General features: G+C 47.6%; 1 protein-coding gene across 2 annotated transcripts in view; it reads right to left on the reverse strand.

Moving 5' to 3' along the window:
- RGS8 (regulator of G protein signaling 8) overlaps positions 1 to 11,804 on the reverse strand; it is a 73,474-nt gene extending 61,670 nt beyond the window's left edge. Inside the window, exon 1 of one of the 2 annotated variants that reach the window (XM_006142334.2) lies at positions 11,691 to 11,804. In XM_006142334.2, coding sequence (XP_006142396.1) covers positions 11,691 to 11,798 — 108 coding nt within the window. In that variant the 5' untranslated portion in view covers positions 11,799 to 11,804. Of the gene's footprint in view, positions 1 to 961; positions 1,024 to 11,690 lie in introns of those variants that run through there. The other variant, XM_006142336.2, reaches the window with a different exon arrangement.
- Between the last annotated feature and the right edge of the window lie 6 nt (positions 11,805 to 11,810).

Genomic DNA, 11,810 nt, shown 5'->3' on the forward strand with positions numbered 1-11,810 from the left:
GCCTCTACCGTGGATCTGCCTGTTAACATCCAGCTCCCCGTTTTTCTTTGTTGTTGGTTTTTTTTGGGGGGGTGGGGGTGGGGGGAGAGGTTTTTGCTATAGGATGCGTGCGCTCGCCAGACAGACAGAGACAGAGAGACAGAAAGCAATAAATCACCCCCTGGGGGGATGGCCACATCACAATCCCTTCTCCTCCATTCTCCTCTTGGGATCTTGGGCACACACGCACACGTGCCCAGCGTGAGTTTTAAGCCACCAGGTCCAGGACGCGAACCACGGTCGACTACATGGGAGTCCAGCGACATAGCCATTACTCTAACTGCTGGTCCCCCAGCTCCCCCTTTAAACCCACTACCTCCAAGCTAAAACTTCTCATTTCCAAAGCCTTTTCAGAATTCCCTTAATCAGAAAGAACCCCTCCATCCCATTACCACCCTTTTACTCTATGGTCTTTTAACAGCGCACATTGCTGTCTTATGTTTTCCGAGCCTTCCAACTGATCCCAAACCACAGATACGAGGAAGGGAAGGGATTTATTCCCTTTGCTATCAATTCTCATTGCCTTGTACAGAGCAGGTGTTTCACTAAGGTTGGCCGATTTTAGGTTCCGTTTTTTAAAATAGGGAAAATCACCATGGATTGCCAATGATGGAAATGTGTCCGATTCGTGTGGTCTCGTGGTCAAGGCCAAAGTCAACACAACACGAAACACGAACGACACTGAGGCACAGCAGCACAGGTACGCAGGCATCCGAGAACTGTCCCGGCAGTCTGGTCAGGGCAGAGTGGAATTAATCAAGAGCAAAAGGAGCACCTGGCATGGTCACACGGGTCATGAAAATGTAATTAAATTGAAGATAAAGGGAATTAAAATCGCCAATATAATATTTTAAAAAGCCATGAGAGTGGAGGAGGAGATTTATTGCCAAATGCCCCCTGTGTGTTTATTTCATCAACATACCTCCTGGGATAGTCCCACATTAAAAGCTTTTAATGAAACAGTCATTTGGATATTAGATTGGAATTCTGGTCATCATGCTAAAGCTCTTCCGCAAATCTTTTCAAAGCAATTTCCACTTCGTAGCTTCCTAGTAACAGTAGAAACATGAATCAACATACGCTGCATTGATTTGGGGTTTCCATGGAGACTGGAAGGACACAGAGAAGGGCAGGACAGAAAAAGGCCACTTGGCCCAAAATTCTACTTAAACAAAAATGCATCTCGATTTCGTTCCTCTGAGCATTAGCAGCCTCATTTCCTGTTCATCAGTTTGAGCATCTAGATATTTAATTTGTAATAACCCGGCTCCGCTCCTCCTAAGGAACCTCAGAGGAGACACAGAGAGAAGTCTGCAGCCAGGGTGTGAGCCCAGGAGTTCTGCAAAGAAAACCAGAGAAGCATAGGACCTGGAACAGAAGAACAGAAGAAAGGGTCTTCGGTCCTAACTCTGCCATTAACCAGTCCCATGACACTAACTACGCTGACTAGCTCCTGATCACTAACTAATGTGACCGAAAACCTTAAACTGCAGTGTCCTCATCCGTAAAACACAAATTAACATCCCTAGCCTGTAGATTTTTGGGGCGATGATGAGGGGGAAAAAATGAGGAAGCCTGTAAGAGAATGCTTTGTCAATTCCAGTTGGAGGTGATCTTAGCTTCCCTTGGGATTTTGTCAGTGAGCAAGTATGTGCAAAAACAGATCGCAGATTTAGAGGGGCATAGACTGACCTGGAAAACAAAGAGCGGTGGATTCAACAGCCCCAAGTTTCAATCTATAACTAGAAGCAAGTGCCTTGCCCTCTCTGAGTCTGTCATCGTCGGCGAACTGACTGCAGGAACGGTACCACTGCAGGGACCGGCAGTGGCATGGCGGCAGCACAGTTGGATCCACGTTGGGAAGGTCTTAATTTTGCTCACCAGGACCTCCCTGAGCACGTGGGGGGGAGGAGGGAGGGAGGAGTGCCTGTGATCTGAGTTGGCCAAGATCAAGAGTGAATTGTGGCATGAGCACCCTAACAGGATCTCTTTGTCTCTCTCTTTCCTCTCCTATCTCCCATGGGAGAAATAAATAAAAAATAAGTGTAAAGAAAAGAATTGCTACTACTTCCCTAATTTCCACCAAGAATTACTTAATCCTAGTACTTAATAAGCTGTTTGGGGACAGGTGCTACATAAATAGAATGTCATTATTTAGAGATTCATTTTACATCAACAGCTCACTGTGGTGATAAAAGAATGTATAAGGTACAACATTTGTGGGACCAGCAGATGGCATAACAGTTACACCACTGGACTCCCATATAGTTGACCACGGTTCGAGTCCTGGACCGGGCGACTTAAAACTCACACTGGGTATGCGTGCATGCATGCCTAAGATCCCAAGAGGAGAATGGAGAAGGGATTGCAAGGGATTGCAGTAGGGCCATTCCCACTTGGGGGGAGCGGGTGATTTCTTATTTCCTGTCTCTGTGTCTCTCCATGAGCACACGCACCCTATAGCAAAAATCTCTCTTAAGAAAAAAAAAAAAAAAGGAAGAAAATAAATGTACCACATTTGTTAAGAATCTTCGAGCTTCTTGGTGCTGAGGCTGTGTAAGTCTTTGTTATCTTTTTCATTTTCCTCTTAAACTTTTTCCCACCTCTTTAGCACTCACTGCAGGCTTTCTTCTTGGTCTCTTTCCTTTTCCATATACACCCCCCTCACCAAATGTGTCTAGAAAAGAATTTTAAAGCTAAACCTCAGACGCATTGGTATATAAACCAGTAGTTCTTCCTTAGGTCTTTCCTTCAGCAGCACTAAAGAAATTACACCAAATCAACAGACATTCCAGGATTACACAAGTGTTATCTCTCAAAGAATGAGTATCTGTGTTAAAAAAAAAAAAAATTGGGGGGCCAGGAAGTGATATAGTGGTTACAGCACTGGGCTTCTACAAGGCTGACTGCAGTTTGAGTCCTGGGTCCAGCAGCTTGAAAATCATGCCAGGCGTATATGCATACATGCCCAAAATCCCAAGAGGAGAATGGAAGAGAAGGAATCATGATGTGGCCATCCCCGCTTGAGGAGTGATTTCTCACTTTCCTTCTCACTGTCTCTCTCAGTTTCCCTCCGGCAATTATATGCACCCTGTGGCAAAAACCTCAAAAAGTAAACAAATAAAATAAAATTTTAAGAAACATGTCCACCAAATGCAATATACAGACTTAACTTCAGATCCTGATTCAAATTTAAAACTGCAAAAGTATTATGAGACCATCAGGGAAATTTGAGCACCCGAGTAGATATTTAATGATCTGATGCTATTATTGTTAACTTTCTAGTGCGATGTTGATATTGGGGTTATTTTTTTCTTAAGAGTCCCTTTTATAGATATATTCTGAAATATTTATAGTTGAAATGATACACTACCTGGGAAATGTTTTAGAGTCATTTAGGAGGGCCAGTTACTGGCCTGGTGCTTAAGGTGGCTGGATCCCACATGGCAAACCATATGGTTCAAGACTTCCCAGACCTGGAAGCTTAAGAAATGGCTGGGCACGTCTGTATACACTCTCAGAACCCCAAAAGGAAGAAGCGATGGAGCAGGGAAAGCAGGGTGACCATTTCTCATAGAAGGTGCTTTCTCTTCTCTCTCTCTCTCACTTTCTCTCTCTCACTTTCTCTCTCTCTCTCTCTATCTCTCTGGCAAGTCCACACACCCTCTAACAACAACAAAAAACTCATCCAGGGTAGGAAGTGGGGAGTGTTGACACTTACATTGGGTCTGTTCTTTTGACCTGAGTACATTTGAAATAACATATCATAGCGGAACACAAGTTTTGAAAATAGGGTGACTAGTGACGGCATGGTTTCCATAAAATAAGTCTCCAAGTGAACTATCTGTGCAAGGAAACAAATGTATAAGGAACAGAATATTTTAATGGAAATTCATTTTCTTTAAGTTTTTTCCCCATAAATAAACCTATTTTCAGAAAACTCTGTTATGGGGACCAGCAGGTGGCGTGGTGATTAAGGTTCTGGACACTCCCACATGCCAGACCATGGTTCAAGTCCTGGATCTGGTGGCTTGCTTTCCCACTTTCCTTCTGCTCTCTATCTGGTCAAATTAAAATAAAATGAATGAATAAATGGAGTTGAATAAATAATTCTTCAAAAAGAAAAGAAAAGAAAACCCTGTTATTTGACACCTAGGCCGCAGATACTAAAATTCACAGAGGTTTAGAGAGGGTACAACTCTTAGATATTACCTACAAAAGCTAAATAGAAACTGCCTAAAGTCACATTTCTTAGGGCTGTAGCCACTCCCATCCAGAGCACCTGGGCAGAATTCGACTGCGCCTTTTTTCCCACTGGTAAGTTCCCCTCTACACATGCACCATCCAGGACAATAAGTCAACACTGGGAAAAGAATAAAATGATGGCCTGTGGTGACTAGCAGGTGGTGTGATGGTTAAGGTGCTGGACTCTCACATGGCCAACTGCAGTTCAAGTTCTGGACCTCGTGGTTTGCTTTCTCATTTTTCTTCTCTCTTTCTCTCTGTCTCTCTCTGCTGAGCATGCAAGCCCCATATGCACCATAACAAATTAAAATAATAATACTAAATAAAATTAAATAATTCGTTTTTGTTTTTTGTTTTTTGTTTTTTTAGAAATTGTTTAGTGGAACCAGCAGTTGGCGTAATGGCTACGTTGCTGGACTTCCATGTAGTCAACCATGGTTCGCGTCCCAGACCCAGTGGCTTAAAACTCCTGCCGGCGTGTGTGCATGCGTGCCCAAGATCCTGAGAGGAGAATGGAGGAGAAGGGATTGCAGCGTGACCATCCCCCCTGGGGGGTGATTTCTCGCTTTCTGTCTCTTTGTCTCTCTCTTGTCTGTCTGGTGAGCGCACGTACCCTATAGCAAAAACCTCTCCAAAAAAAAAAAATTCTTGTGCGAAAGAGCACATGTGTGCCCCAGAGAGACAGAGAAAGTTAGAGAGAGAGAGAGAAAGTGAGAAAGCACCCCCCACCCCCAGGGTTGGCCAGCCCTACCACAATCCCACCTTGTCCATTCTCCTCTCAGGATCCTGGGCATGCATGCACAAGTGCTTAGCATGAGTTTCAAGCCTCCAGATCCAGGACTCAAACAATGGTGGGCCATGTGGGAGTCCAGTGCCTTAACCACTACACCACTGCTGACCCCAAAATTAAATATTAGGTGGTCAGGAAAGTCATGACAAATTTCTCCATGTTATTCTATGCAGAAAAAAATGCTTCACAACTTTCCCAACAACCCAGTAATTCTTTTAAAAAATTGATGGCCTGTTCACACACCTCCTCAATCCTTTCCTGTTCTCATTATGATGTCAGTTTTGAACCCTGAATTCACTTTTAAAAAAATCATTTCCCAGTGGCCAACTGGTTCCTGCAAAGGCAGCTGAGGAGCAGGAACACAGGGTGCAGAGCAAGGGAGGGCCAGTGCAGCACCACAGTCCTCGGCACGCCACACCCTGGTCTCCTGTATCACCAAGACGGTGGAGGCCTCAGGTAGGAGATGCCTGCACCTCTCTCCCCTTCAGCCCCCACGAACCTACCATATTTACACACATCCTGAGTCCTGCCCACAACTGCCAGACGTGACAGTTCAAGGTGAACCTTGTCTCCTATGGCCTTGAGCCCATCCTTTTCCACGCGTCCTGCTGTACCCACTCTCCTATCTTACCCTCGCTTTCTCCCATGTTATTCTACACTTGGCAATAAAAATACTCTGACCTCTTTCATTAAAAAAAAAAAAAAAGTGGGACCAGCCAGTTGAAGTAATGGCTATGTCGCAGTCCCATGTTGTCGACTGCAGTTTGAGTCTGGACCTGGTGGCTTAAAATCACGCTGGGCGCGTGTGTGTGCATGCCCAAGATCCCGAGAGAAGAATGGAGGAGAAGGGATTACAGCTTGGCCATCCCCCCTGGAGGATGATTTCTCGCTTTCTGTATCTATCTCTGTCTCTCTCTGTCTTTCTGGCGAGCACAAGTGCCCTATAGCAAAAACCTCTTTAAAAAAAAAAAAAAAAAAGAACCTTGGGGTGTTGCCCAGTTTCCTCCCTTTGTGTTCCCTCCTCAATCTTCCATTTGACTTCTGGCCCCGCGATGCACCCAGAACAGTGACCCCCATACAGTGAGTTCCAATGGACATGCTTCAGTCCTTGTCTCTATGCTGCTCCTGGCCGCATTTGCCACGGTGGTTGTTCACTGTTCACCTCTTTATTCCCTTGACCTCCCTGGCTTTTCACTGGGCTGTCTGCCCTTATCCTTGGTCTCCTTCCCTGGCTACTCCTCCAGGCCCACCCTCCTCTCTAACCATGACCTCCCACTCCATCCTTCTTGCAACTCAGGCACTTTTATCCTTGCCCCTGGTCCTAACTACACTGGGTAGATGGACTACTTCTAAATAGCTTTTTCCAGCTCTGGCACCTCTCCCCATTATATAGACCCCTAGATCCTCTTAAATCTCCAGTACAGTAAATGCAAAGCTATCTAAAATGAAGTATATCCTATCCCCTTCCTCTGCTGCCCTGCTTTATCCTCTACCCCCACCCCCTCCTCACCCTCACACACACACATATAAACCTTGGCTTCCTCTGGAATTCCTGATGTCAGTTCTGGCACCACCATCTACGGAGTGACTCAAGCCAGAAACAGGGAAGCAGTTGGAGGCGACTCCTTTTATCTCCTCTACGATTATCAACCAATTACCCAATCATAGTGACTACATCTCCCATGGTGTTCAAATCTGTGTCCTTCCCTCCATCCTGCTGCCACGGCCCTGAGTCACATCCTTGTGATCCTGACCGCACCCTCACGGTCTCTGGTCTTCACAACCCAGCCTGTCTCCTTACATTCTACTCCACTCTGTAGTCACAGTCACCTGTTTCCACCAAAACTATGGTCGCGTTCTCTTCTCCTCAGTCGATAAGCCCTTCCAGCCTAAGAATAAAGTTCAAGCTTCAATAAAGATTCTGACACAAATCGGGGTCCTTGAGAGTCACCCACCATTGCTCTGCTCATGTTCCAGGCTCCTACAGCTCCACACTGTTCACAATCTCGAGCACATTTCATTGGGCTCCACCTTTCTGGGCTTCCTTAACTCCTTTGACTCTGCCTGGAAAACTCATCCCAGCTAAGTCCCACCTCATCCTTCAAAGTGTTATGTCAGGATGGCTTCTTCCAAGAAGCCTTCCCTAAACACCCAGGTTGGGTGACTGCCCCCCCCACCCCCCGCTGCGTTCTGTACTTCTCAACCTCAGCACCTACACACGTAGGCACCTGCAACTCTTCCCCTTACCAAACCCTAAATCCATCAGGGGCAGAGAAAGTGCAGTTGTTCATTCATCCGACGAACATCGAAGTTCCTCCTGTGTGCTAGGCAGTATGCCAGGCTCTGACCCCTTCCATTTTGACACACAATACATGGGTAAAATATATCCTTCTCATCTCCACGTCTCTAACACCAAGCGTGGTGCCTGCATCCAGAAGATGCTCAGGAAACACTGGCTGAACTGAACCGAACCGGCCAACGGATCAGTGAAGGAGCCCATGTCAGAGCAAGATGCTGGCCCACAGAAGCGCCATGGGGTGGCAGAAATGGCACAGGCTCCAGAGGCAGAGAAGCAGGCTCCAACTCTGCCCCTTCACTGCTGCTCACCTCGGCTTGGGGCACTGCTTTCTCATGGCTGAACTCAGAATTACTAAGGCACTGCTAACTTCCTGTGTTGCTTTAAGAATTCAAGGAGCTAAAAAGGCAAACATGGATTTTAAATCATTCAGCCTTATGAAAACATGAAGTCACACTGGAGTCAGAGAAGGCAGAGGCCCCACACCGAGTGGGGGTGGAGGTGGCAGCTACAGCGGAAAGGGTGGCAAGGCCGGAGACAAAGAGCGGGCATCTAGTTCTCAAAGTCGACGGAGAGGGAAACTTGAGACTCTGTAACAACTGAAATGTAGCTCTTCTTCTCACCTCTGCGCCCAGACACTGCCGTCAGTGTCTTCCATTCTTAGACAGTAACAAAAGCTCTCCCATTTCCATCAGGGTCTACAGCGGCAGGCAGAAAGCAGCTTCAGCCCTCTCCCCTCCTCTGAATATCAAATAAGCTCTTTCTAATCCTCCATTTTTAATGACTTGAGGCAATGGCTTTCATGTCCTCCCCCCCAGTGCCCTTCCAGCCTGCCACCTAGAATCATGTAGAAAGGAAAAATCCAGCCACCGGCCCACAGACAGGGTCTAGCTGCAGCCACAGCAGCAAGAAGTAGTGCAACCAGGGACTCTGGGGACAGTTTTCCCACTGGAACCTGCTCCCCAAATTGCAGAGCACTCTGGGAACTGAGAGCGCTCAGGGAGATGCCTTGCTTTCGGGCATGTGCCGGGTGCACGTTAATGTCTGCGCTGGGGGCGGGAGGAGGGACAGGGCTGTGTGGGTGCACCGCGAGGCAGGGATGCCGAGCAAATTCTCCCTGACACTTTGCCTTCAGAGACAAAGACAGGAGGAATCAACCTGAAGCCACTCAGCTTTTCTGAGACTCTCTTCCTTCTAGGATCGTTTTTATCTTTCCCAATTTGCCAGGAGGCACATGAGCTTGCCAGAGAGAGACAGAGTGAGAGAGAGCATGAAAGCACCTCCATTCCCCATGGGGCATGCTCATGCTGCAATCTCTTACCCTCCGTCGCTCCCCCTTTTTTCGAGATCTCAGGCACACACACACATGTCTGGCATGTTTTTCAAGCTGCTGGGTCTGGGACTCGAACTGTGTAGTCAGCCATGTGGGAACCAGCTCTTAACCACTAGGCCACAAACTGGTTTCCTTCTAGGGCTTTTTATTGAAGAATTCAAAAGCCTTTGGGAAATTCTATGCAGAGAACAGGTGTAAAGGTCCTGTCAAGAATTCTGATACCAGGAGCCAGCAGTTAGCGTAATGGTTATGTCGCTGGACTCCCGCGTAGTCAACCGCTGTTCGTGTCCCGGACCCAGTGGCTTAAAACTCACGCCAGGTGCGTGTGCGGTGCGTGCCCAAGATCCCGAGAGGAGAATGGAGGAGAAGGGATTGCAGCATGACCATCCCCCCTGGGGGGTGATTTCTCGCTTTCTGTCTCTCTGTCTCTCTCTGTCTGGTGAGCGCACGCGCCCTATAGCGAAAACCTCTCCAAAAAAAAAAGAATTCTGATACTTGTTCAATTGTGAAAAATACCCGAATCCGCAAGATAAAGGGGAAGCAAAGGAGCAATCCAGCATCTCTAGAAACATAGATGTCTATACAATGAGAAAATGCGGAAGTGCAAGACAGAGAGCCTGGGACAGGAGTGGCAGGGAGTGTGTTCTGAGCCATCACGTCGTACAGAGCAGACTCACATGTGTACAGCCGAGTCACAGGTCACACATTGCTCTCACTTCCCCAGTTGAACTTGGCCAAGGGTTTTAACCTCCTCGAGCCTCTGTTCTGGCAAGTCGAGGCGATTACGCAGCGTCACGTAAGGAAAGCACCCAGCAGAGCTGCTCAGCACCGCTTGGCCATTGGGAAGCCCCATCACACCCTTAATTGACCCTCACAAAAGCTGTTGAAAGTGAACTGGGCACTTTTTATTGCTCCCATTTAATAGATCACCTGATAGAAGCTGCCCAGCAGCCCCAAGGGGTGGACTCGGAGGATTTCAATGAATGGACCTAGAAAGACTTGAACCCAGGACCTAGAGTGTTCTTTCCACCCCGTGCTGCATCTCTGTATTCCATGGATGCCTTCTTAACGCAAGTGTGATGGGTTTGCTCAGCCATCCGTGCACACTCTTGCTCAGTCCCCTGGGAGTACCTGGCATTTGTGATACAGCTCTCGTGACTAAGGAAATGTACTCTTCAGGGTGGTGCTCACTGACCCGTGTGAAAAAGACTGCAGCCTCATAAGCAGGTTTGATTCCACTGGGCAAAAGATATGAGCAAGTTCTTAGATTCTTTTGTGTGCTGGGCACCATGTGAAATTAAAAAAGAAAAGAGAGAGAGACAGAGAAAGAAGAGAGAAAGAAAGAAACAGGGAAAAAAAAGAGCAGAAGAAAGAAAGAGAGAAAGAGCAGAAGAGAGAAAGAGAGAGAAAGAGAAAGAAAGAGAAAGAAGAGAGAAAAAGAGAAAGAAGAAAGAGAAAGAGAAGAAGGAAGGAAGGAAGGAAGGAAGGAAGGAAGGAAGGAAGGAAGGAAGGAAGGAGAGAGAAAGAAGAGAGAAAGAAAGAAGAAAGAGAAAAAGAGAAAGGAAGGAAGGAAGAAAGAGAGAAAGGAGAGAGAGAAAGAGAGAAAGGGAGAAAGGGAGAGAGGAAAAGAGGAAGAGAGAAAGAGAAAGAGAGAAAGAAAGAAAAAAGGAAGGAAGGAAGGAAGGAAGGAAGGAAGGAAGGGAAAAGGATAAAGAAAAAGAAAGAAAGAAGAAAGAAAAAGATCAGAAGGATCTGCTACCCAGGTGTGGCTTACCTCTGCCTGGCCATGAAGGCAGGTGAGCCGCACTACACACTCTTCTCCCCTCTTCCCCACCCTCTCCCGGCAGCCCTCCAACCCCAGCACATGCTTCTTCCAGGACGCCTGCTCGGTGGATAGGCATCAGCAAGCAGTTAATACAAGCAAGCTGACTGGCTTGACTGCTCCTGAGGCTGTCACTCTCAAAATAACAGTAACAGCCATCATCGGCATCATGCCCCATTACACGTTTAGAGCTTTTAACTACTCCCAAGCATGAATACAATCTCATGAACACGGTTATTTCACTCCCACTTTCCAGCACCTCCTCCATCTTCTAAGAAACCCCTGAAGTTTTCCAAATATATAAGAAAAAACAATCCAAAATTAACCCGAGTTGCAGGATAAAGTAAGCTTATCTCCATGACTTATTAGACCGTAAGCACCCCCAGGCCATGACCTCAACAGACCTTAAAGCCAGGCTTTCCACATGTGCTCAAACAACGGATTGATCCTGAGTGGCTCTGACACCGAAAGAAAAGAGTCAGCCTCCTCCTCCTTGCTCCAAAAAGAGCCACTAACTAGACAGCCCTGAGAAGGGCCCACACAGCTGGTGCCAGGGACTCACCACCTCCTAAAGGTGGCAACTGTGCCCTCGACTCACTGCTTAGAAACTGGTGACCTCCGGTGCATTTTCATCTCCAACTCACAGTGAGTGACTGAGTCCCCTGCATCGGAATGTGTCACCGTGTTAGTCACCAGCAGCACTGGGACCTGCACGCTGTCTGGGAACAAGCAGATGCTGTGAGCAGCCAGCTGCCGTGCCGGCGACCCGTTGAAAAACAACAGCAGAGAAGGCATGAATGAAACTAAAAATAGAGACCGTGTCATAGTCCAGATACCAGCCTCACTGTTTGCAGAGCCCCCTGAGGGATCCCTTTCAACCAGAAAGCAGGTTTCGGGGGACCTGAGGAGTTGGGGTTAAAGAGGCAAAAGAACACAAAGGACATGTGTGGCTGAGCACCGACTCCCCAGGAAGATGGGCATGCCCCTGCGCCCTGTTCCTGGGGACGGTGGCAGGCTCAACCCGCGCTGAGCATCTCTGCTGCAGAAGAAATGCGGGTTGTGACAACAGGATGGTGCCTTTCTGTCCCGAGCTACCTGCACCTCCCAGCAAGATGCATGACTCTGGCCCATTCAGGCCCTGCTGGCAGCAGCTGCTCTCTCTTACCTGTCTGGCGATAGGCAGTGCAGCTGGGAAGGTGTGGCAGGCATGGGCCCCAGCTGGGCATGGTTTGGCGAGGCCCCGAGCGACAGAGTCAGCCACCTCCGGACGCATGGGAGAGAGTGG

The sequence above is a fragment of the Tupaia chinensis genome, unplaced genomic scaffold, assembly GCF_000334495.1.
Source record: "Tupaia chinensis unplaced genomic scaffold, TupChi_1.0 Scaffold000074_1, whole genome shotgun sequence".
In the NCBI taxonomy this organism is placed as follows: Eukaryota; Metazoa; Chordata; class Mammalia; order Scandentia; family Tupaiidae; genus Tupaia; species Tupaia belangeri.